The sequence below is a fragment of the Balaenoptera ricei genome, chromosome 13, assembly GCF_028023285.1.
Source record: "Balaenoptera ricei isolate mBalRic1 chromosome 13, mBalRic1.hap2, whole genome shotgun sequence".
In the NCBI taxonomy this organism is placed as follows: Eukaryota; Metazoa; Chordata; class Mammalia; order Artiodactyla; family Balaenopteridae; genus Balaenoptera; species Balaenoptera ricei.
In genome coordinates, this window is record NC_082651.1 from 31,600,134 (window position 1) to 31,623,015 (window position 22,882).

Consider the following 22,882-nt stretch of genomic DNA (forward strand, 5'->3'; position numbering starts at 1 on the left):
CTATGTCTCACACCATACACAAGAAAAATATGCAAACGATCAGAGGTCTAAATGTTAAAGATGTAATCACACAAGTAGTAGAAGAAAGCTTATATAAAGAATTCATACAACTCAACAATAAATACAGATAACCCAATTTAAAAATAGGCAAAAGATTTGAATATCTCCAAAGAAGATATACAGATTGCCAAAAGCACATGAAAAGATTCTCAACAAGATTAGCCATTAAGAAAATGAATATCAAAACTACCATGAAATAGCACTTCACACCCACTAGCGTTGCTAGAATAAAAAACGTGAACAATAACAAGTTTGGAGAGAATGTGGAGACATTGGAACTCTTATACATGGTGGTGGTGCAGCTGCTTTGGAAAACTGTCTGACAGTTTCTCAAACAGTTAAACATAGAGTTACCATATGGCCCAGCAATTCCACTCCTAGGTATCTACCCAAGAGAAGTAAAAACATATGCGGACACAAAATCTTGTACACGAATGTTCATAGCTTTGTTCACAATAGCCAAAAAGTAGAAACAATACAAATGTCCATCAACTGATGAATGGGTAAACAAAATGTGGTATATTTATACAATGGAATACTATTAAGCCATAAAAAGAAATGAAGTACTAATACATGTGACAATGTGAATGAACCTTGAAATCATTATGTCAAGTGAAAGAAGCCAGACACACATATTATATGATTCCATTTACATGAAAATTCCTGAGTAGGCAAATTCTTAGAAGAAGAGAGTAGATAGGGTTAGGGATAAGATGTGACTGCTAATGGGTATGGAGTTTCTTTTTGAGGTGATGAAAATATTCTGGAATTATATAGTGTTGATCCACACACAACTTTATGAATATACTAAAAACCACTGAATTGTACGCTTTAAAAGGGTAAGCCTTACTCTTTGTGAATTATATCTCAATAAAGCTGTTAACTTTTATAACCCATATAAAAGTGGAGGTAAGGGAATAAGAAAGAAATCTATAAATTGATAAGGAATTATTTCCAGTTTATGTTGTTAAGATATAAAAGTGCAATCAGCTGGAAGCAACCCAAATGTCCATGAACCAATAGAGGGATAAACACATTTTTCTAGCCACACAACGAAAGAGTACACAACAATAATAAGGAAAAGAACAATTAGTACTTTTAACAACAATTATGAATCTCACTTTCATTATGCTAAGTGAAAGAGGCCAGATGATACAAAGGGCTAAATACTGTCTGATTCCATTTCTATGATATTCTAGAAAAGGTAAAATAATAGAGAGAGGAATTAAATCTGTGTTTGCCAGAGGCTGGGAGTGGAAGAAGAAGATTGACTGCAAAGGGACAGGGAACTTATTGGGGTGCTGGACATGTTCTGTATCTTGGTTTTGGTGGTGGTTACCTAGTTTGATACATCAGCATCAATCAAACTGTACACTTAAAAGGAGTGAATATATCATACTTCAATAAACCTTCCTTTAAAAAAAACCCAAAAGTTTGAAAGTATATTTCATATGCTGGCTTTTGTGTAAGTAAGGGAAATAAAAGTCTATATTGTGTATGCTTATTTTTGTAAAAGGAAAGATTGGAAAGATAAACCAGAAATTTAATGAAATTGGCTTATCTAGAGGGGCTAGGTGGGAATGGAGAGAGAGGAAGAGAGAAAAGAATGAGACTTTGCTGAATACGTCTTTTTCATATAGTTTTGACTTTTTAACTGTGTTAATATTTTACATATTCAAAAAATAAATCGATGAGGATGGGGAAAATACTTAACATTTAAAAATGAACCTAGCTGAAAGTCAAATTGATAACAAACTCATTTATACAGAAGAAGAAAATATGATTAGTTCAAGTAACTTTGAACACCATCCTTTTAATTGGACATATTCTGAGAATAAAAAAAATCTACAAAGAAATCTTGACTTTTACTTGATATTTTTGTTGTTCGTAGTGGTATAAGTGTAACAACTCTGAAACTATTTTGTGTGTATTGTAGGATTGAGCAAATGACTAAATACATCCATACTGTTGGGAGTGAATGTTTTCACTGTGGAAAAAGGGAGATACTGAGAGAGAATTAGCCCTTGACAGCTGGAAGCTGACCTGGCACCAGAGGTAGGCTGTGGTGTTTATTAAAAGTAAAAATTTCACAGAACACCAACATCAGGGAAGGCCACTCTGTGATGGTGATGGATCCAAATAAAAAGAGGGCCACCTCATAATCATGTCCAAACACAGACAAAAACTTGAACATTGTTTAAACCACAAAAATGGCCTAACCCTGTGATTGGTAGCCTTGTTCCCATGCTTCTCTCTTTCTAGAAAAGAATTAAGATACCTGCCCATAGAGTTAGCCCTGCCTCCTTACAGCCATATCCAGAGCAATGCGCACTCCCTCAAACCTTCCTCCGTAATCACCCAACACAAGCCCAAATCCTGCTAAGTCCTTTCTGACACCCTCCCCCTGGGACGTCCCATGGCTCCTCAAGTTGAGCAGTTACCCTTGTTGCAACAGGTCAATAAATCTAACTTCGTTTCACTGTAAGTGTGCTCCTGGTGGCCTTTGGCTGATGAAGGAGATTTACAATACAGATGTGGAACACAGAACGGGGAGGAAAAGCCCTGTGGTATTAGAGTGGAATTAGGGTTATCTATTTGAACTCATGATTTTTTAAAAAAATGTGTTCATTTATCTCCTAAATCTGTCAACTGAAAGGGCTGGGAAACGATACTCCAAGTAGCACTGGACATGAATATCTCCCAGATTTTGATTTCTAAATATTTCCCATTTAAAAAGAACCAGGGCTTCTTGGAGAAATGGCTGATTCCAGGACTGGGGTAGGGAAAGTGTGAGATAAGCCTGGAATATATTGTGTGACAGAAAACAAGAAAACACTCGAATGATGAGGACATATCAAAGGTCACAGGCATGAGCTTGAGGGGCTGCCACTGGTTAAAGTAGAGACAACTTGTGTATCAAAAATGAATAGTTTTAAAATGTGCAATTATAAATAAGAATCTATGAGTTCATAGTACTACTAATATTACTACTAATAATACAAAAGGAAGGAGAAGGAAAAGTGCTTTTTTAAAATAGAAGAATGACAACCAATAAATGTAGGAATTATAACATTGGAAAATTACCATTTTTGTAACAACCATGGTTAATAGTTGATTCGCACAAGAATCAATGGAAACTAAAACCACTTGGTGGGCACCCTGCAATAAACACTGTATTTTCCTTCACCACAAACAAACAAACAAACAAAACCCCACCATTGGGTGAAAGATTATTGGAGAACAGGTTACTCATACAATTTCAAAGCATCATCTCACAAATCTGATTTATTACAAAGGGGAAATTTTTCAGGCACCTCTGCAATAGAGAATTCGGCTGGACACCGCCTGAATTAAATGACAAGCTTAACATTACCAATAACGGGACAAGAGTACCTCCTCCTGTGAGGTACTGAGAAGGACACATGGTCTGGGTAGGATTCCTGTCAAATTGGGTTGGCCTGAATTTAATAAGGAAGAAACAGACAAACCACAATTGAAAGGCATTCTGCAAAGAAATTGACCTGAACTCTTAAAAGATGACAATATCACAAAAGAAAAAAGTGATAGGGCAACAGTGGCAGCATTAAGGAGATGAAAGAAACATTACAACTAAATGCACTGCATGATTCCAGATTGGTTCCTGGTTTAGGGAGGAAAACCACAGTTATAAGGGACATTATTACAACCACTGGATATGACCTAATATATGACGTCTGTATTAGATAATATTATATTGATGTTAAATTTCCTGAGTGCAATAATTATACTGTCATTATGAAGAACGACCTTATTCTTAGCAGACACTGGCAGAAGGACTTAGAGGAAAGTGTCCTGATGTCTGCAGTGAATTCTCAAATGGTTCGTCAAAATATACGTATAGGTAAATATATGTGTAAATATAAAAATATATATATATGCAAATGTAAGCATTTATATATATGTAGGGATGTATATGTGTGTCTGCACATACGTGTGTGTGTTGAGAACGTGAGAGAAGCAAATATAACTAATCGCTAATGATGAATCTAGGTAAAGGGCATGTTGCCCTGTAGTATTTGCAATCTACAGTACATGCACTGTAGTATTTGCAATCTTTCTATAAATTTGACATTTTTTAAAACAAAGACTTCAAAAATTTCAGTTTTCATAGATTCAAAAGTATAAAAATTTTTTTCTTTATTTTTATAAAGGCCATTGTTTCGGCAGATTAGTAAAATAAAATGAGTACCTAACTTCTTCCAACAGTTTCTCTTTTTCATCATATTTCTAATTATGTTTGGATTGAAGTTAACTGAGCATGGGTATTTTGGTACGTAATCTTGGAATTTTTTTCTTCTCGTAAAGTTTTGAGGTAGAAAGTGTATATTGATGATGATATTTTTTTGTTTTTTGTGGGTTTTTTTGATGATGTTTTAATTCATCCAAATGTAATGTGCAGAATTCCCAAATAGTATTTTCTCCTGAAAGCCTCATGACCTAAATATAAATAAATAACTAAAATTAATTTAGTCCTTAAAGATTAGTATGTCCAAAGTTACAGATGTTAGTACCAACCAATTCTATAAAGATTGGAATTAAGATTTAATCTCATTTTTATTATTCTGCTTCACATTATTTTAAAACGTATAAACATTTGTTGGCTCAAAAAGGATATAAGGTCTTTCTAAGGTTACCCAATTAACACTGTCTCTCAGTCTTTGTATTAATAGTCCACCTATTTCCTTGTGCATTAAACTTATAGTTATTTATAAATTCTTAATAATTGTTTTTGTGTAGTTCACAGCTTTCACAATCATTAGTTATTGTGGCATATTACTTTTGTAGTAATAAATATACATTATTTAACCTGACTGCTACAATTTGTACATATAAAACTTATAAGGAGTATTTTATATTCGGAAGAAAATGTAAAAAATAAAATTAAAAGTACAGCACAAAAGAGGAAAAATGGATTAATAGTTTTAAATTATAGTAATATATGTCTTTTTAAAAAGGGGAAAACTTATACCCACATGTTAGTCTATCATGGTAATAAAGAGTAAAATTACAATTTCTTTTTTATGATCTTAATTTCTGTAAATGTGTCAAAACAGACTTTCTTTGCATATTCATGTTCACTTGATGGAACAGACAGATATGTCAGTCTTCAGTCGTAGCTTATGGAAGAAGAAATATTCCAGTAGGAAGAGTTGCATACAAATGGCTAAGTTTGGACTTCCCTGGTGGCGCAGTTGGTTAAGAATCTGCCTGCCAATGCAGGGGACGTGGGTTTGATCCCCGGTCCAGGAAGATCCCACATGCCGCGGAGCAACTAAGCCTGTGCGGCATAACTACTGAGCCTGTGCTCTAGAGCCCGCGAGCCACAACTACTGAAGCCGGCGCGCCTAGAGCCTGTGCTCCGCAACAAGAGAAGCCACCGCAATGAGAAGCCCACGCACCACAACAAAAGAGTAGCCTCCGCTCACCACAACTAGAGAAAGCCCGCGCGCAGCAATGAAGACCCAATGCAGCCAAAAAAAAAAAAAAATAGGCAAAGTGCAGCAGAGATTCATAAAAGTGTCTTTTCACAATGAATTCCAGAAATTGCAATTATGTCTGTCTTTTTTTCAAGACTGATTCTAGTGGGTTTAATTTGTCTCCAAGTTAAAAGTTTTAAACATACAATTCAAAGTGGCCACACAGAATGATGGAACTGAAATAATATGTCTATTTCTTCATCCTTACATTTTATTGTGAGGATTGTATTTCAAATGTACAATTTAAAGCAGGGTATGGCGGGAGGGGGTAATTAGAGGCATTAAGGAGCTCAAAGCCAGAACCAAAGATTCAGAACCTTTACAAATTCACTCTTAAAACATGCAGCTAATGAAATGTGGTATGCATATACAGTGGAATATTATTTGGCCTTAAAAAGGAGTGAAATTTTGACACATTCTATTCCATGGATGGATCTTGAAGACATTAATGCAAAGTGAATTAAGCCAGACGCAGAAGGACAACTATTGTATGAGTCCACTTCTATGAGGTACCTAGGTAGTCAAATTCATAGAGAGGGAAAGTAAAAAGATGGTTGCCAGGGACTGGGAGGGAAGAGGATGAGGAGTTATTGTCTAGTGGGCACAGAGTTTTTGTTTGGGATGATGAAAAATTTCTGGGGATGGATGGTGGAGACAGCACAACAATGTGAATGTAATTAATGCCACTGAACTGTACACGTGTAAATAGTGAAAATAGTAAACTTTATTTGATGTACATTTTACAATAAAAAATAAACTGAAAAAATTGCTAAGTAAACAGAAGCCAAGGGGAAAACTCACTTTAACCCAAATAATAGTAATAATTAAAAAAAAAAAAAAAAAGCATGCTGCTGAGTCTGCGTGTCAGGGGCTGACTTGGTACTAATTTGCCTGCAGAATGTAATGTTTATTAAAGAGTAATTTTTAAATGTGCTAATCTGCAGGGAGATCAGCTCCGTGCTTTGTGACCACCTAGAGGGGTGGGATAGGGAGGGTGGGAGGGAGGGAGACGCAAGAGGGAGGAGATATGGGATTATATGTATATGTATAGCTGATTCACTTTGTTATAAAGCAGAAACTAACACACCATTGTCAAGCAATTATACTCCAATAAAGATGTTTAAAAAAAAAAAACATGAAATGTTAACATCAGAAAAAATAAAATAAATTTTTTTAAAAGGTGCCGATCTGAAGGTTCTTTATTGTTAAAACAGTAACCACAACAACTGTTAGATCCGCAACGTGGGCTCCTTGGGGAGGCCATCTGCGAGCGCCCGCTGAAAGCAAAGACCCCGCCTGGGGACTCCAGGCCGCCTATGACGTGAAGTTTCTCCGCCGCGCCTCTCAGCGCTCGCCCAGCAGCCAGAGGGACGCTGTCAGCACACAGACGGGATCAGGTCCAGCCGGCGCCGCCTCTCCTCCAGGTGCTGCTTCCCGCTTGCACCGCCCCCGCCCTCGCCTCCGGCTTGTCACCTGGGTGCCCGGCGCTTCCTCAGGCCTGGCGCTCCGTCTACACCAAACACTTCCCTCCACACCCGCAGCAACTCCTCTCTTCCCGCCCTTTAACAAAACACACGTTAATGCAATTAAAGTGTCAATTCCAGCAATAAAAAGAAGCGATCTATCAAGCCACGAAAACACATGAGGAAACTCAGATGAATATTGTAAGTGAAAGAAACCAATCCGAAAAGGCTGCACACTGTGGGATTCCAACTACATGACATTCTGGAAAAGGCAGAACTATGGAGACAGTGAAAAAAGATCAGTGTTGGCAGGGGTTGGAGGGGAGGAAGGGATGAACAAGGTGGCACACAGAGGAGTTTTAAGGAGGTGAAACTATTCTGTAGGGTGCTGCAATGGTGGATACATGTCATCACACGTTTGTTAAAACCCATAGAGTGTACAATACAGAGTGATCCCTAATGTAAACTATAGACTTTGGTTCATAATTTTGTATCAATATTGACTCACCTATCATAACAAATGTACCACACTAATGCAAGATGTTAGTAACAGAGGAAATTGGTGAGGATGGGGTGGGTATATGGGAACTCTCTACTTGCCAATCAATTTTTCTATAAACCTAAAACTGCTCTACAAATAAAGTTTATTAATTTAAAAACAAAGCATTAGTTCACTTTTCCTTTTTTGTACCATAATATTTACCTCATTTATTGCCTTAGCAATGACACTGTTTAGAATTGCCAGTGCATAGGGATAGTAAAAACCAGCCGGACATTTTAGTCTCCAGTGAGGTCCTCTGCTCTGAACTGCTTGGATGTCTGGGCCTGGCGGTGTGTGCCCAGCCAGCACAGTGCTGCCTATGGATAGAGTGGATCTGAGACTTGAGGGCTGTGGGCCTACAGCTTTTGCTCGGGGTTCCGAATGTGAACATGGCTGAAGAGCTGAAATGTTTTTGCAGAAATGATTCCTCAGCCAATGAGGAGGAGGTTAATCTCCGGGACTTGGACTTCTTGATCAAATGAGCCACAGCCTGCAATGCCTTGGAGGTATCAACGCCACCTGACCTCATTCAGAACATTTTTCTTCCCATAGGCCTTTGATTACTGATTCAGAACCATTTATTCTGTGTCCTTTATTGGGAACTCTCCGTATTTTCAAGAGGCATTTCAGTGCTCTATTCTCATGGTCTTTTATGGCCTTGTGCATCTCCCTATGTAATCTTTCGTGTTAAATAGCTGTTTCCTGATCTACCTCAGTTATTCTGTTCTCAGCACATCAGTCGTGCTTTCAGCATCGATACTATTTAGTCTATTATCGAGGAATCTTGCTTCTGTTGAGTGGGTGAGATATTCTTTTTATTTATTTATTCATTTATTTATTTATTATTGAAGTGTAGTTGTACAATATTATATAAGTTACAGGTGTACAGTATAGTGATTCACAATTTTTAAAGGTTATACTCCATTTATAGTTATTACAAAATATTGGCTATATTCCCTGTGTTGTACAGTATACACTTGTAGCTTTTTTTTTTTTTTTTGAGAATAGATTGCAATCACTGTCTAACCTTCTGTATTTCTTGCAAAGGATTCGTTGCTAGTCTCTGAATTAATGTTTGAGGTTCTTTGTGCAGTAAAAGTTTTTCTTTGGTTTCAGAAAACTCGACTTCCTGTTTATTCATACTTCCTTGAGTAAAATCTTGTTGATCTTTTTGTTCTTATCGATAATTTATTTGGAGTAGTTTTATAGTTTATGTAAATATTTTAACGGATTTTAAAAGGAGTGAGTTCTTGGGGGTTTATTATTTATTATTTGCACTACCATTAGCCTGAGAGCACTCTCATATGTGAGAAGCCACCTGGCCGGAGTGGGGGCAGGCACTGAGGAGATCATCGGACAAAGACACCGAGTGGGCTGTGAGCTGGAGCCATGTCCTGCAGGGCCCTCGGACGGAGTTAGGGTGTTGCACCTTACCCTGAGAGCTGTGCCAAATGGAGAGCAGTGAGGAGTATTACAGGGAAATAGTATCATCCTCTTTGGTTTAAGGAAGATTATCTAGGTAAGGAGATCGGCTTTGGTGAGATGAGCAGAGAGATAAAATTGGGGCTGGAATGCAGACTTTCAAATATTGATACTTGTTGAAAAGCTTTAAAAAGCACAAGTCTTCCTGCAGAGCCACCTTGTCCTATGCCTCTTGTACTCACAGACCTGCAGGCTGCCAGCCATGCCTTAAGCTCAGTTTGTGGGTAGATTCCTGCCAGCGAGAACAATGTGTATCCCTTGGATACACGGCTCGTAAGGTGCAGAAGAAGCAGGGGTATATTTGGACAGGGCTCAGGCTTTGGTGTCAGACACACCTGGTTTGAGTCTGGATTTTGCCACTTCCTAGATGATGGTCTTGGGCAAGTCACTTAATCTTTCTGAAAGTTCTCATTTTTATTTTTTTATTTTTTTTATTTTTTATTTTTTATTTATTTATTTTTGGCTGTGTTGGGTCCTTGTTTCCGTGCAAGGGCTTTCTCTAGTCACGGCAAGTGGGGTCCACTCCTCATCGCGGTGCGCAGGCCTCTCACTATCGCGGCCTCTCTTGTTGCAGAGCACAGGCTCCAGGCGCTCAGGCCCAGCAGTTGTGGCTCATGGGGCCAGTTGCTCCGCAGCATGTGGGATCCTCCCAGACCAGGGCTCGAACCCATGTCCCCTACATTGGCAGGCAGATTCTCAACCACTGCGCCACCAGGGAAGCCCATCTGAAAGTTCTCATTTTTAGACCAAAGTATGAGAGGCCTCTGCCCTGGGCCCCTGGCTTTAGAAGGCCCTGCTGTGGTCCTCTCCTGCCCACAGGGAATCTATGCCAATGATCAAGGCCCACATGTTAGTCTATGTGAATGGTGCCCCCCAGACTTGTGCAGTGCACATCCTGTGCAACTGCACAGTGTGGACTGCTAATAATAGTGAAAAGAGGAGGCAGGACTGAGGACACTAAGGGGGTAAAATCCAGCATTGGCCGGTGTCAGGATGTGACCAATAGAATGACGGGGCCATCAACAGCCAGAGGAAAATATGGCAGAGACTTGAGAGGTCAATTTTAGGTGTGTTAAGACTTTGGCCCTGCCAAACAGCCATCCAGAGCTATCCAGCAGCCCAAACTCATGAGGGACTCAGGGCTTGACACAGCTTTGGAAATCACTGGCATTAGGGTCATGGTTGAGGCCTGGTGGCTGAGCAAGGCCTCTGAAGGAAAGCCTATAGGTCATAGTGAGGATTGAGCCTATTCTCCTGGGGGGCATATATGTTTAATGGACATGAGGGCACAAAGGGGCCATGAGAAGAGCAGAGGGCTTTAGGGTTCTGGGATAATGGGACGTCACTGGTGGTACATTCCAGGAGTGGAGGGTTTTGAGAGATCAGTGAAGACAGAATCATAGGCCTAGAAGACAGCTCTTTCTGGAGGGACAAAGACACGGTGAGTGAGTAGTGTGGGTGTTGAAGCCAGGAGGTTGTCTACACCTGCAGAAATGTGCTGGTGATAGGAAGCAGGGAGAAAGGTGGTGAGCTTGAGGGCAGAGCAGGATCAGGCCGACAGTCCTGAGAGCACGGTGAGGGGAGGAGCTGCAGAAAGAGGATAGTTGATGAGGCATGTCAGAGGGGAAGCAAAGGGTGCAAATCAAGAGAAAATGTCAGGGGGGAGGGGAGTAGTCCCAAGGAGTAGGAGTCAATGTGTGCGAAGAAAAAAGACAAAATAGGGAAGATGTTTGAAGGGTAGGGAAGGGGTATTGGGCCTGGGTTTGGGCTTGCTGGCAGAGGAAGAGAGCAGGTATCTGCCAAGGCTTCTGCAGGTGGGAGTCAGGGTAGCATTGGAAGGATCTAGATTTTGATGAAGCTTTGATTATGTCTTCTATGGTGTCTTCTATGTGTGGTCCTCTTGTGTCTTCTGTGGTGTGCTTGTGTCTCTGACGGGAATGTGCGCTGAGTTACATGTGTTGAATGTATTTCAGCTGATCCCCCGCTCCCTAAGGGTATCAATTCATTTCTTCTTACAGGACAATGAGTGCCTATTATTTTCAGAGTACAATGGGAGACATAAAATGACTAACAGCTCTCCTAGGTTAAGAAGCCTACAAGAGCATCAGCAGAACTTGTGATAAGGTTGTTGAACAAGTTTGCATAGCTATATAGGGTTAAACAATATTGACAAAATTGAGATTCAACACTGGCAGAGAGGATGGGTTAAACAGCCCATTTAGGATGGTTAAGGTTCAAGTGCCGTGTGTAGAAGTAAAAACACAAGATGAATTGCATAAAGGCTGGAGCTCGGGAGCCTGACTTGGCAGTAGTTCACATAAGAGGTCACTCTGTGGTCCACAACTGAGTCTTGGACTCTTTAGTGACTTAAAGCTTTGTATATGCCCAGAGTAATAACGATAGCTTCTATACCTGCCACATCTCAAATGCCTGGTACTGTTACTTCTCTAGCATTTCTTTTTGACCCTCATATCCATCTTATGTGGTGTGATTAGCCTGCTTTACAGACAAAGAAAAGGACACAGGGAGATGAAACTTCTCATCTCACGTCACACACCTGGGAAGCGAGGGAGCCATGTTCTTCCCACTGAGCCACACAGCCCTCAGCGTGACTCAGCTGCTTAAAAAGCTAATAAACTTTGGTGTGTGTTAATAAAAATGGCGTGTCCAGGTTGTGGGACTCCGTGGTGTCTGTGTGCTTGGTTTAGGCCAGCCAGATCGCATCTGGGACAGCGGTCATTTCTAGAGATCCCACTATAATGAAGGATGCTCTAGCTGCCAACAGGGGTATGGTGGGGGTAGTATAGGGTCACAAGAAGGTTCAGGGAATTAAGGATGCAGTCATGTGGCTCAGAGGGATTAATTGAGATGCTTCTTGGAGGACAAAGAAATTTAGTGGAAATAAGATGGAGGCAGATTTAGATTAGTTCAGTTTATAACTGCAACAAGTTGGAATCTTAAGAGTTCAATAGTAATGTGTGGTTGAGTAAATCCACACAATGAAATACTAGGCAACTCTTTAAAAAGATGTACAGTTGACCCTTGAACAACATGGGTTTGAACTGCACAGGTTCACTTATATGCAGATTTTTCTTTTTAATTTTTTAAAATTTATTTTTGGCTGCACTGGGTCTTCGTTGCTGCGCGTGGGCTTTCTCTAGTTGGGGCGAGTGGGGGCTACTCTTCATTGCAGTGTTCCAGCTGCTCATTTCGGTGGCACCTCTTGTTGCGGAGCACGGGCTCTCGGCACGTGGGCTTCAGTAGTTGCGGCACGTGGCCTCAGTAGTTGTGGCACCCGGGCTTAGTTGCTCCGTGGTATGTGGGATCCTCCCGGACCAGGGATCGAACGCGTGTCCCCTGCATTGGCACATGGATTCTTAACCACTGCACTACCAGGGAAGTCCCAACGCAGATTTTTTTCAATAGTAAATACTACAGTCCTACGGGATCCAAGTTGGTTGAGTGGGTAGACGTGGAACCTCAGATACCAAGGAACTGCAGATACAGAGGGTGGACTAGTAAATAATGTTAGGCTCTTTGTGCAGAGGGTTGGTGCGCCTAACCACTGTGTTGTTCAAGGGTCAACTATAGTTCTGTATTACTGATACTTGAAGATATGTTAAGTGAAAAAAGATAACAACATGGTATTATTGTTTTATTCCATTAAAAAAATATATATATATATACACACACATATAGTTATATTTAAATACTCAGAAAATGTTTGTGACCAATAATATGTGGTTCTCTTGTAGTGGGATTTCAAATAATTTTTTAAAACTCCTGTCTTCTAATTTTTCTATATTTAACACGAAATTTGTATAAGAAGAGATGAAAGCATATTTATATTATCCAGTAGTGAGTCAGTCCCTGCCGAAGCAGTAATCTCCTAGCCCCTCACCTCAGGGCCTGGAAATGGGGCCAACGCAACAGGGGCTGGGAAAGGGGACACTAGGTCTCTTTCAACTCAAAGATGTCAAGTGGAAAGCAGGTTACCAAACACAGTGTGACCCCACTTCCATAAAACACACGAACATCTGTGAGGATCCCTGGTAACCCTGGTGTGCCCAGGCATTTCCAGAGGGTTCCTTTGCAACTGAAACAGAGAAGGAAACCCCCGAGGCTGTCATCTGGCACCCCTATTGGAATGATGGGGTTTTCACGCAAATGTCCTCAGAGAGGAGCTTTCCTGTCTAGTGACCTAACGGGATACTGGCACCAACTGGAGAGAGTGCTGGTCTTTGTGGACTGCGGGGTTGGTTGTCCCTCAGAGACGCTGAATCCATTTTAGTCCGATGCTTCAAGCAGAAGGGATGGTTTCTCCTCCTCCCATTTACCCTTCTCTCTTTTCCTTTCTTCAACTTATAGTTCCCTTTTCAGCCATCAACAGAATTGGCAACCTGAATGAAAAGAGGTAGCCCCAGGCATGGGACCTTATGGGAAAGCTCCTCTCTCCAAAGATAGGCCCTTCCTACTGGATGTGCTGCTGAGGCCATCAGAGTGGAGTAGGATGCAGCAATCCTTAGCAAACAGTACATCAGAAGTGAAAAATGGTAATGGGGGCAGGGGGTGGGAGTCTCCAAACTGAATGGAAAAAGGGGACGAAAAGATCAAAGGGGAAAAACAAACAAAAGGAGAAACAGACGAGTAAAAGGCCCCGTCTACTTTCCCCCTTTCTAGCAGCTTTAACAGCTGCCAGTCTTTGAACATCACTTTATGCAGGAGGTGGAAGGGGAACAGGCTATTAGTCAGGGCTTCCTTTGTGTACCTACAACCTTCAGGGGGACGGTGGGATTACAGGGAATCTTAAATACCACAATCTGGGCCCAATTCAAGGTGGGGGGGGGGCGAGGGGGAAGAAGCCACACAGAATTTGAGTGCAAAAAATAAATATAAAATTTATTAAAACACCCACAATATTTTAAAGATACCAGGAGTAATACAGTTCACAAACCCAGTTGTTTGTGTAAATTATAATAAAATACAAATCAAAAAAGGATACATACTTGCAATTTCTAGGCACCCTAAATTAAATCTGCTGAAACACTGGGGGAGAAGGGAAGGCAAGGAGGGTAGCTCAGGAGGCAAACCAATAAAGTGGGAAGAAAAAATATTAACAAAAAAGTAAAAATTATACAAAATAAAATTATCAGCATAAATTTACTGTACTAAGAATATCTACAGTTTAATAATACACATCCTATTGCCTTGAGACATTGCAAAAATCTACCATTCATCCATCAACCCCAGATAAACTTCATTTCAAGTAGCCACAGTTACAAAGTCAAGACGGAATATTCAAGTATGGTTGTTAAGTTCACCTCCATTGGAAGCCAAGTAACCAAACAGGAATTCAAAGAGAGAAGAAATAAAACACACCAAAAAGCTACAGGGGTTCTAGATGAAGTCTAATGCATTAATATGCCACAATATGACCTGTCCTTGTTTTTTTTTAAATTAGAATACGTGAAAAAGAAATTACATCGCTCCTGTTTTTCTCCTCCTTTTTCCCCTCAAAAGAAAAAAAAGTACTGGAACCAAGAAAATTTGGATGGTCAAATGAGCCAAATAGTATTTTTTAAATCCTCATGTGAATAATGATGAGTTATCCCTGAATGACAGGTAGTCAAAACAAGAAAAGAGAGCAAACAATACCACTACAAAAAGCATCCCTGATGTCAGAATAGAAGCAAACAAGGAAGTAGGCCAATTCTCACTGATTCTTAGGCAAAAAGCAACTTTAGACTTTGCATTTCTGTGCTGCAGTCTCTGCTCAGGGAAGAAGCCTATTGCTTTGCTCTTGTCGGCAGCTCTGCAGAAGGAAGGGCTGGGAGCGCCAAGACGGGGGCCTCACACATGGAAAAGCTCTTTGCACATGTGGGTGTGGGACTGTATAACCTATGCTGGGGGTATGCACCCCAAAAAATGTTCATTTTGGTCCAGGGTATGTTGAAGTTGGCCATGTACTACAGCAAATGCAGCTGGCTAATAAAACTAGGTTTTGAGGGAGTCATTTCAAATGACAGCAACCATGACTGAAAAAGCTCAATGAGATGGGCATGGGAAATTCACATTTTATTCAAAAGCAAAAAAAGGAAATGAAATAAAGTCAACCACAGTCCTTCCTTTAGGCATTCTGCCATTTTAACTGAAGAATGAAAAACAAAATGACCCCAGATTCTGCAAGGTCAAGTATGTCATCAAATGGACAACCTGTATGTATCAGACCCTCATGGAATCTACTTTACCAAAGTTGTCATGATGTTTTGTTTTTGAGGTATTTAAAAAAATTATTGTGACAGTGGATGACACAAAATGGAGCTTCCTGTTGAGTTTTTAAAATATCAACTTTTGTGGACCCAAGAAGAAATTTAGGATAGCACCAACTAAAAAGAGCCTCAGTGGCACCGAGTGAGCAAAGAAAGCTCCTTCCTTTAAGTCTGAACATGAGGGGTTCCCAATGAGAAGCAGAAGCATTGCTGGGGCAAAGGCTGTGAGGAGCAAAGGAATGAGACCCCTGCCCACCATGGTCCTGGCCAGTGCTAGGTGAGGAAGGAGGCCCATCTGGCCCACCTTGGTATGCAGAGCACCTTTGGAACCCTCAGAGACATCTACTTGGCACCCTGGACTGCAGGAGGAAAATGTGTGTTGGCTATGAGAATGCCTGCCACGTTAGAAGAGGCAGGAGTACCCAACTCCCCTTCCTCCAAAAAAAAAGAAAAAAGAAAAGCCCTTCACACCTCCTTTCTTATCAGGCCTAAGAGGACAGATGTGAAATGAGAGCTCCCGCCACCTCCAAGCCAGGCAGGCCCATTCCCCGTCAAGCCCATTCCCCGTCGTAGTAAGGGGGCTGGCTGCCTTCGAGACTTGCCTTTCTATTTGGCCAGCAAGGGAAGAATAAAACAAAACAGAAAAACTGCTCAGAGCAGGTTCTAGCACGTAAACAGAGGTCTAAGGAGACAGCACCAAAAGGGGGGAGGGGGGGAGAAGCCAAGAGAGACTGGAGCCCACCTTGTTTTTGGTTGGTTGTGGTTTCAGAACCTTGATAGCACCTCAGCAGGACAGGATCAGGGACAGTCACATTAAAACACCATAGCACCATTTTATTTATACTATTTCAATTCATAAAAATGCTTCCTAGTCCATAAAACACACTTCAGTAACAAAAGGAAAGAGAGACTGGTTGAGGCACGTCAGGGCTATCATTTTAATTTTCCACAGCACTGCCTTGGTGTGAGATCTGGCGGTGGTTAACTTCATGAAGCCTGGCCGGGTTCTCTCAATGGAATTCAGGTTACCATCTACTTACTCACTGTCACCCGTCCTCACACACCCACTGCTGTCTGGTACAAAGCAATTAAGATCTGCTCTTCTTTCCTTACTTTAGCACTGTAAAAGTCCCTTGTTCTGCAAACTACTGTTTCCAAAAGAGGCTGGTGAAAGGACCAAGAGGGGTGGGTATGATCTCTTTCCATGCATATCTGTCATCTCAGTGAGACAGCAAAGCAGTACCCACGAAGCCAGAGTGTGGGAAACCTAGGCCCTGCCAAAAAACACACCAAACAACAACAAAAACAAGAAACCTCAAAATCCATGAAACACCTTACTCAAGATCTCTGATGGTCAGATAACGGTTTCTTGAGCTAGCACCAGTTATTTTGCGAGAACCTGCCACAAAGCGATTTTTATTTTAAAAAACTCTTAGCACAAAACTTTGCAAGTACTTTCCTTGCAAGCAAAAGGCGGGGAAAACAAAACAGAAGAAGAACCAAATGTCTGCACTGCATGTGGATGGCGTCTGTGGACAGGGCACACTGGGGGATGACTCTAAGACTCCATCATTTCCGCTGCTATACTATTATTAAAACTTGATCATGCTGTTAGGTTCTTTAGTTGCAATGGCTTTATTTTTCTTCTCATGATAAAAATGTCTGTTAATCATCTTTAGGACTTAAAAAATGATAGTGCCAGTAAAAAATAAAAATTTGATTTTTCTCTTTAAGAAACCTTCAGCAGCAAGGGGGGGGGGATAAAGAGCTGTGCATAGTTACTTTTTCAACATACGTCTAAAGCATGCTAATTTAATGACTGAGATTTGAGGTAGGTTATACATGTAGTGTGTAAAAATCAGCATGGGCTTGAGCATGGCAACAGCACCACCTAATTTCTGAAACACCGTTCTGAAGGGCATGGGGACGTCCAATGGAGACTGCCTCTTGACTCACTTCTCAGCAGCCTATTTGCTGATCTAGAATTTATGAACCGAAGGCTGTTTGGGCTGGGGGGACAGACATCACATGCTTTTAGCTTGTATTGGTTTCTTCTTTCATCTAATGGCTTTGCTACCAAAGGGGGATGAGGGGAAGGGTCTATTTAACACACATCAAGGAGATTCATACATGCCAAGCATCAGAATCACCTGGGTTACACTCAGGACCTTCCAAACCAACAGCCAACCTGGGGCTTTCCCGGGTCATACAGACGGTCACATTCTCCAAATGTTTTGTAAAATACTGTATTTCTTGCTTAAGATAATTTAAAATGAAGTTTTCAAGGCACCCCCGCATCTACCTAAGCACGGAGTCAAATGAGACCTGCATAAAAGTACTGATGCGATAAGCAAAATAGCATTTAAAGGACCCAACTTTTCCTCAAAACTAGAAAATCAGCATGCTCATTAAAGACTCTGCTTCCTTTAGCTTGTCAAACTGAAGGTCAGAGGTTTTCCTATAAATCTGAGTTCTGAATAATTCGAAATCCTGATAAGCTCTTGGGTACTTATTTCAAAAGCAATAATATTTCATTTTTGTCCTGTAAAATAAATGCAACTTTACAGAATATGGTAAAAGTGAAGGATAGACAAAGCACGTTAAATATTCAGCTACTATTTACAATTTCTCCCACAATTACATGTTAAAACATACTTTTTTTCAAGTTGCTGTTTAAATCTAGGCAAAAGTGCTTAAAAAAATTTTTTTTTCACTATTTACAGTTAAAACCAGACCACATAAATGCTCAGGACATCTCACAGCGACTCTCCGCCAGTGCTTCTGGAACAGTTACAGTAAACACCCAGCGGGCCAATTCTCAGCTCTTACACAAGGCACCTGGAAGCTCAGGAACTTGCCTTTAGCATCATCATCTGATTGTTAAACTCATTTTATGAAGACCCACATCTGAATAAAACTGCTCAATAAATATCTGATGTTTATCTCAGGGCTTGGCTGTCATTCACTGTGGGGCCATATTCCCCTCTGTGTCCTTATGAAGCCTCCCACTCACCACACACATCCACATGGGTAGCTGGATATAATTTCTGCTAATACCACAGGAAAAACAGACACTCCAAGAAGTCTGACTTGCTGTCAACGCACGTTGCTTCCGCCTGTCAGGCCCAACCTCTCTCAACAATGTTGAAAAAATTAAGCACCACATTCTCATTTCAAAGAACTGAATGAATGCACCAGAATTTTAGAACGGGCATGTTCAAGTGGGTGGAGAGGGGAGGAAGGAAAGGAGAAAATGACCAAATAGAGAAATGGCACCAATTAGGGAGGAAAATCATAGCTACCTGCTGAAAATGTTTGACTCTTGCATTTTAAAATCATTAAGTGTAGGCCCACTCCCCAAATGATAGCATGGAGGAGGTGGGCTCAGGTATGAGGCATGCACCATTGTCCAATGTGAAATCCAGGGATAAGGAGATGCGTTACTGCTGTCACACTGCTGTGCGGAGCTCCTGCAGATGCAGCCTGCCCGAGTCAAGGAAGTCCCAGCACAACACTACAGCACCAGGCTCTGCGCAGCGCTGCACACAGCACCGCTGGCTTTTCACAGCTTGGGTTCAACTTCCTGTTTTTAAAGATACAGTAGCCCTTTTCGGTATCAGCACAGACTTTGGGGCATTTTTTTAAAAAAAAAACCTGCCACTAAGACAAATTCCTTCCAGCCAGTATTCGTTGGCTAGTCAGCTCGGTGGAAAAGGCTCCCGAGAACCTCTTGATTCCAGCTCCATCCCGAGGTGCTGCCGAGGGGACCACGGTATCACATGACTTGATAGCTAAGGGACAGAGAGGATTCAGTGTGGAGACTAGCAAGCTTGAAGCTGTCTACTTCCAACCTGGTTTCTGGGAAAATCTATGCCAGCATCTCAGGTGCCTGGCCTGGGGCGCACCTGCCTCCATCCCCGACTCCAAGCCGGTGACTGGAAAAGGGACCCCAGCTGTTGTTCTACAGATTCTCCCATCCTACCGGAGAGGACAGAAGCTGTCCTGAGGGCTCCCTCCCCTGAAGGGAAGGCATGTCTGTCAGGAGGGATGCAGTGGGTGGCTACAACCTGCACTTGGCTCATGAGGGGCCGATGGCTGAGAGAACCTTGTCAGCTCCCAAGAGGGCCAGGCTCACCAGGCCCAGCACAACTGGGCAGGAATGAGTGCTTCTGGCCTTTCCTGCCGATCCTTTACCATTACAATTGTCACTTTTAAAAAAATCCAATAAATACACATTTTAAATGGAATTTAAAACTACTCCTTTGTGAAAGGACACTATAAACTTTCTTTCCATTATTGTGATATACAAGGATAGAGTTTTAAAAACAAGAGAAAATAAAAGGCCCCCCCCCAAACAAGGGAGGAAAAAAACCAACGTGGAGATATAAATATTAAGATCACGAAAAAAATCACCCGACAGCCGTAGTTTCTTCTTCAAAGTGCTGGGGAATCGGGGGGAAGGGAGGGGCGGGTCAGTTCTGAGGTTTGGACCATAAATACATATATATGCGTATCTATATATGTATATATAGATAAAAAGACTTCTGCACCCCCAACCCGCCCCCAGGTGTGAGGGCGAAAGCACCACAGAGGCAGCTCGGGCCTGGCCCGACGCTGAGGTACGCTGGCTCCTTGGCACCCTGGCACCTAGATCCAGCGGCTGTAGGGGCCCGTGACCTTCGTGTAGGCATACGAGGACACGGTGACTGCTGAGTCCGTGGGCACGGCCAGCGCCTGCCGGGTGGGGACAAGCCCCTTCTTTTCCTTATGCTGGGGCTCGACGACCACGGCGCCCCCCCACTTGCGCTTCTTCCCATACAGCTTGGCCTCCTGCTGGCCCAGGCCCAGCCGGGCGGCCTCCTCCTGTCTCGCCCGTGCCCTCTCTGCCAGCTGCTTCATCTTGGCCTCCCAGAGGGCCAGCCCGTGATTGGGCTGGTTGAGGTTCTTGTGCTGGTAGAAGACCAGCGAGATGCGGGTGGGGTGGCAGCGGTTGGGCTTCTTGAGGGGCGTGGTGGCGTGCAGCTCCCGCCGGGCGCACTCGATGAGGATGGAGCCGTGAGCGGGGGCCACGGCCACGCCGCCGATATTCTCGTCCAGGAAGTTGTGTTCACTGTCGGACCACAGCTCCTCCTCCTCCTCCTCCTCTGCCCCACCAGCGCCGCTGCCTCCGCCGCCCTTCTCCTCCTTGACCGTGCCCTTGCTGGGGGGCTCCTCCGCCGTCCCCTCCTCCAGGCTGAAGGGATCCCACAGCTTCTCCTCGGACTTCAGGGCCCCGAACAGCTTCTCACTGGGGCCAAGGGGCATGCCAAAGGACTGCCAGGCTTTGTCCAGCTGGCTCACCCCCGGGGTTGGAATCCTTCCCTCCTCCCCTTTCAAGGGGCTCCAAAGCTTGTCTTGGAATCTGGGACCACCTTTCAGGGCAGAGTTGAAATCCCCGGCTCCTACCGCCCATGGCTTCTCCGTTAGGCTGGGCCCAGCCAAGGCCGAGGCGGTGTCCCCAAACTTGCAGTGGCTCCACGGCTTGCCCCGCAGCCGTCCTCCAGGCTGGGGGGCCGGCTGCTGCCCCTCGCCAGGGAATAACCCCCACTGATGCTGGCCATCTGGGAAGTGGGAAGGGGTCAGGCAGCCAGCCCCAAAAGAACCGAGCTTATCGGGGACAACGGCAGGGCTCTCCGCAGGAGGGAACACACCCCAGCTGCCACCCACACTGTTAGTCCTCTTGGGGGACACGCTTGGGCCTCCTGAGTACTGTCCCCATAGGTGATTGGGTCCCCCATTCTGAGACGCCTCGGGCAAAGGCATTCTGACCATCTTGCCAGGCTCTCTGGGTACAGATTCGGCGTGGACCAGTGGATCTACCGGCTCTTGCTTGATGGATCTGCTGTAGCAACTGGAGCTCTGTACAAAGGGAGAGGGGTCCCTGGACACTGGGTGGATCTGGGGGGCCTTGGGAAGCAGATACTCCTTGGGGCCTGGATAAGCAGGCTGCTGGTGGTGAGGAGCAGGGTGGTGGTGGGTGTCTGTGGGAACAGCCTGGCCAGGCAGCTCGGCAAACTCAGCACCACCGTAGGCTGGGCTCAGGCTGTTGTGCAGAGCGTGGAGGTCTGGCTTCTTCTCAAAACTGCTGTTGCTGCCACTGTGCCCCCAGGTGCCAGGACCCAGGAACTGAGAGGGGAAGACGGGGTTACTGGATGGAAAGCCATAGTAGCCAAATGACGGAAGCGCGTACTTGGAGTGGAAGCCGTTGACGGAGGCCAGGCCGGGCTGTGCATAGTAGGAGTGGTAGGAGTACACGCTGTCCACGCTGTACGGGTCGGAGGGCCGGCAGCTGCCCAGCACCGAGTAGCTCTCCACCACCGCGTTGCCGCTGTACTTGAAGGAGCTGAAGTGGTTCTGTGGCTCCACCTTGAGGGAGGGCTTCAGGCTTTGCCGGGACAATCCACCCTTCAGAGACAGGCCTGAGGAGGACAGGAGGCAAGACAGAGAAGAAGCACAGAGAAGCACAGAGACGGACGCTCCCTCTCGCCAAGAGGTGTCCTCTGCTGGGCGGGCGAGATGAGTGAGGCCGGACTCGCTCCCAGGGCCGCGCAGTGGGGCGAAGCCCCCGAAGAGCAGCAGGCAGAGCCCAGGGCTCTGGTGCTGTCATTCTTCCCGACTCTAGCGAACTCCACCCGGCCTCACTGAAGCCCCCTCGTGCCAGCCATGGCAGGGACGAGGGCCGCCCCACACCTGAAAACCCTGCCGCAGACCACGCGCCTGGCGCCTTGGTACTTTCCGCAGACCCGCAGCGAGGAGAGCGGGTGAGCCGGGGGGACGCCCAGCTGCCCTCTGGGAAGACAGGGAGACTGCCTTCATTTGGCTCCCAGGTGCCTCCCATCTGGCCTGGTTTCCCGGGGCTGCTGCAGCTATGGCGCTGACTGACAAAATTAAGATAACTGATGGTCCAGGTGGCTGAGAGACCCCCCCCCCCCAACCCAGTACTTTTCTGTATGGAATTCTATCTCAAGGCAGGAAGAGGGGTGGTAAGGGAGCCGTCCAGGGCCCCCCCCAACCCAACAGTGCCCGTGCCACCCCTGCCGGGCACCCTCTCCCCACACACCTGGGTCAGTGGGGATGCCAGCCAGCTCCAGGGCCTCCTGCTTGATCTTCTCAGGAGTGCTCAGCTTCTCCTTCTGAACCTTCTTCTTCTCAGCTGCCGCCTTCCTGGCTTCCAGCTGCCGCTGGCGGCAGGACTTGGCAGGCTCCGGCAGGCGCCGGACCTCGCGGGGGAAGGCGGTGAGCACCTGGATGGCCCCGCTGCCCACCTTGGCGTTCTGGTTCTCCTCGCTGCCAAACTCATCCGTGTTGGCCATCTTGTACAAGGGGAGTACGTGCAGCTGCTCGTCCTCGGGAATCTTGCCCACGCAGCGATTGTCTTCCTTGGTCAGGGTGCAGACCTGCCCCAGACAGAGAGACGGGGAGGGTGCATGGGGTTGTGGTAGCCAGACACTGGGGGGGAGGGGCTCAGCATCCCTCACACAAGGCCGCCCCTTCCCCACACCGTCCCAGCCC

General features: G+C 44.3%; 1 protein-coding gene across 7 annotated transcripts in view; it reads right to left on the reverse strand.

Moving 5' to 3' along the window:
• Positions 1-13,934: 13,934 nt before the first annotated feature.
• TET3 (tet methylcytosine dioxygenase 3) overlaps positions 13,935-22,882 on the reverse strand; it is a 116,731-nt gene continuing 107,783 nt past the window's right edge. For all 7 annotated transcript variants that reach the window (XM_059942633.1, XM_059942632.1, XM_059942631.1 and 4 more), the window contains 2 exons: positions 22,431-22,767; positions 13,935-21,789 (listed from right to left, as the gene is read on the reverse strand). In XM_059942633.1, coding sequence (XP_059798616.1) covers positions 19,979-21,789; positions 22,431-22,767 — 2,148 coding nt within the window. In that variant the 3' untranslated portion in view covers positions 13,935-19,978. The remainder of the gene's footprint in view (positions 21,790-22,430; positions 22,768-22,882) is intronic.